The following is a 2,500-nucleotide window of genomic DNA, read 5'->3' on the forward strand; positions in this document are numbered from 1 at the left end:
CCCCCCACTTCGTCTGGGCTCCTGACTCGTTCTACTTCTATTCCATGCTCCTTCTTACTGCAGTCTGTCAACCACACACTTTGTTTTAGGGTAGGTAAGATCGAACACCTAGCCATCTTGGATAAAGGCGGAAAAATCTCGGAGGTCCCGAGTGAAAATTGTGCACGATAAAGATCCCTTGGTGGTCCTTAAAATTAATAAGAGTAGGCTTCGGCCTCCACCCGGGTATAATTCAAAATTAATCCCTGCCAAACTGAAAATGCTTAATTTGTCCCGCGCGCTCATATGACTTTATATGCAGTTACGAGCGTCGTAAACTTACCAAAACAATATTTTGTCTTTATTTATTATCAACATTAACATTCTGTGTCTTTCTTGAATTCTGCCTATCTCTACGCTGCATCAATGTCTATCTTTCTATATTTCACTCGACATTTCTCTGTGCAGCACGGCGATTCAGGTTTTGACGTGTCCAGCCTGTCCCGAAGTGACAGCGGCTCCTCCACCCAGTCCCTCCAACATGGCGGCATGCCAGAACTTCTACTTGGCCTGGCCTACAACGGCACGACGGGAAGGCTCTCCTGTGAGGTCATCAAGGGAAGCAACTTCAGGAATATGGCCATGAACAGGGCGCCCGGTGAGTGGCGACGGCTTGGGTTGGACTCTTCTTCTCATTGAACAAAAGTTATCTATGAGCAATCCGGGGAGAGAAAAAAGGGTGGGGGGTGTATCCGTGTATCTTGTGTAACTTCCATTTCTAGTGTCAAAGGGCCAGGTACCAGGTTTATAGGTCCTTTTGGCTACTTGTTTTCTTTCATAATCTGCTGTTTACGTATGTCTATCTTATTCTTCCCCTGCACTAAATTAATGTCCGGTGTTCATGGTGCAGCGGTTAGACGCTCTGCTATAGAATGCCAAAGGCCAAAGTTCAAATTCCGTGAGGTCTTGGGCATTCCGTTGGGACGTTGTACCCCTCTTAGCCTGGGTTGGTCCTCACAGGAAGTGTTAGTGTTAAAAAATATAAACAACTACAGTACAAGGCCGTTATTACACAGACACACACACAGACATGTTTCTCTTTATTCAAAAATACCGCACAGTGCTCCATGAGCAGCTTAACGCAAGGCACTGACACGTACACTGTCCAAACAAACGCTTTTGGTCTACGGAGGCCTTATTAATGTTTGCTACTGCTCTTGAAAATAGCGAATCTTTATCTCAAACTATTTTGTATTGTCAGATACGTATGTGAAGCTGAGCTTGATGAATTCCTCGGGTCAAGAAGTCCAACATTGTAAGACTTCCATCAGGAGAGGCCAGCCAAACCCTCTATTTAAGGAGACGTTCATGCTGCAAGTGGCGTTGTTCCAGCTGCCGGATGTGACCCTCATGCTCTCTGTTTACAACAAGAAAAACATGAAGAAAAAAGAGATGATTGGCTGGTTTTCATTAGGTAAGCTTTCTTTGAATTACATGTTGTACCCCCTCCCCTTTTTCCCCCGCCCCCAAACCACATGCTCCTATTTTGCATCAGCACGTCCACATGTTGTTTTAAATTACTTGCTCTCCCCCCCCCCCCTCTCTCTCTCTCTCTCTCTCTCTCTCTCTCTCTCTCTCTCTCTCTCTCTATTTATCTATCTACGAGTATCTGTCCATCTGTCTGTCTGTCTATCTACCTATCTATCTATCTGGCGTCGCTTGTCTAGTAGATAGGCCATCGAGGACTTGCAATCATGAGGTTGCGAGTTTGAGGGTTCAAACCTCAGGTCCGACGTTGTATTCTTGGGAATGGCACTTTAGACACATTTTCCTCACTTCACCCTGGTGTGAATGGGTACCCGGCCATAGACAGCGAAAGATGGTGTCAGTATATTAGTGTTTTAGCTCCTATAAATGGCAGCTTGCACAGAATACTTCCCATGAAGTTGAGATTGTTTCAGAATGCTATCAGGTCTGAAGGGATAATAATTATATAATAGATTGTAAAGCGCATAGAGCTTGTTGTTGTGCGGGAATTTGCGCTCTATAATGCTATCTTTTATTACTATTGTTATTATTATTTTATTATTGCTACTACTACTGTTATTATTATGATTATGATTAGGATGATTATTATAATATTAATAATATTTATTATTATTATTATTAGGCCTATCTATCTATCTATCTATCTATCTATCTATCTATCTATCTATCTATCTATCTATCTATCTATCTATCTATCTATCTATCTATCTATCTATCTATCTATCTGCCTACTTATCACTATCTCTTTCTTTTCCTCTCATTCTCTCTCTCTTTCTCTCCATACGTATCTCCCTCCCCCTCTCTCTCTTTCACTCTCTCTCTCTCTCTCTCTCTTCTCTCTTTCTCTCGCTCTCTCTCTCTCTCTCTCTCTCTCTCTCTCTCTCTCTCTCTCTCTCTCTCTCTCTTCCTAGTCTCTCACTTTTTCTTTGTGGGTGTGTGTTCGTGTCTATGTGTGGGTGTTGAAATGTGTGTG

The 2,500-nt window shown here is 42.9% G+C and overlaps 1 protein-coding gene across 1 annotated transcript in view; it reads left to right on the top strand.

Moving 5' to 3' along the window:
* The window catches only part of LOC101861571 (synaptotagmin-16), a gene marked incomplete at its 5' end in the record, with an annotated part of 24,578 nt that overhangs the window by 20,808 nt on the left and 1,270 nt on the right, over positions 1-2,500 (top strand). The window contains 2 exon segments of the mRNA XM_013080839.2: positions 448-637; positions 1,241-1,453. Of these exon segments, the coding sequence (XP_012936293.1) occupies positions 448-637; positions 1,241-1,453 (403 nt within the window).

This window comes from Aplysia californica, unplaced genomic scaffold (genome assembly GCF_000002075.1).
Source record: "Aplysia californica isolate F4 #8 unplaced genomic scaffold, AplCal3.0 scaffold00102, whole genome shotgun sequence".
Classification (NCBI taxonomy): Eukaryota; Metazoa; Mollusca; class Gastropoda; order Aplysiida; family Aplysiidae; genus Aplysia; species Aplysia californica.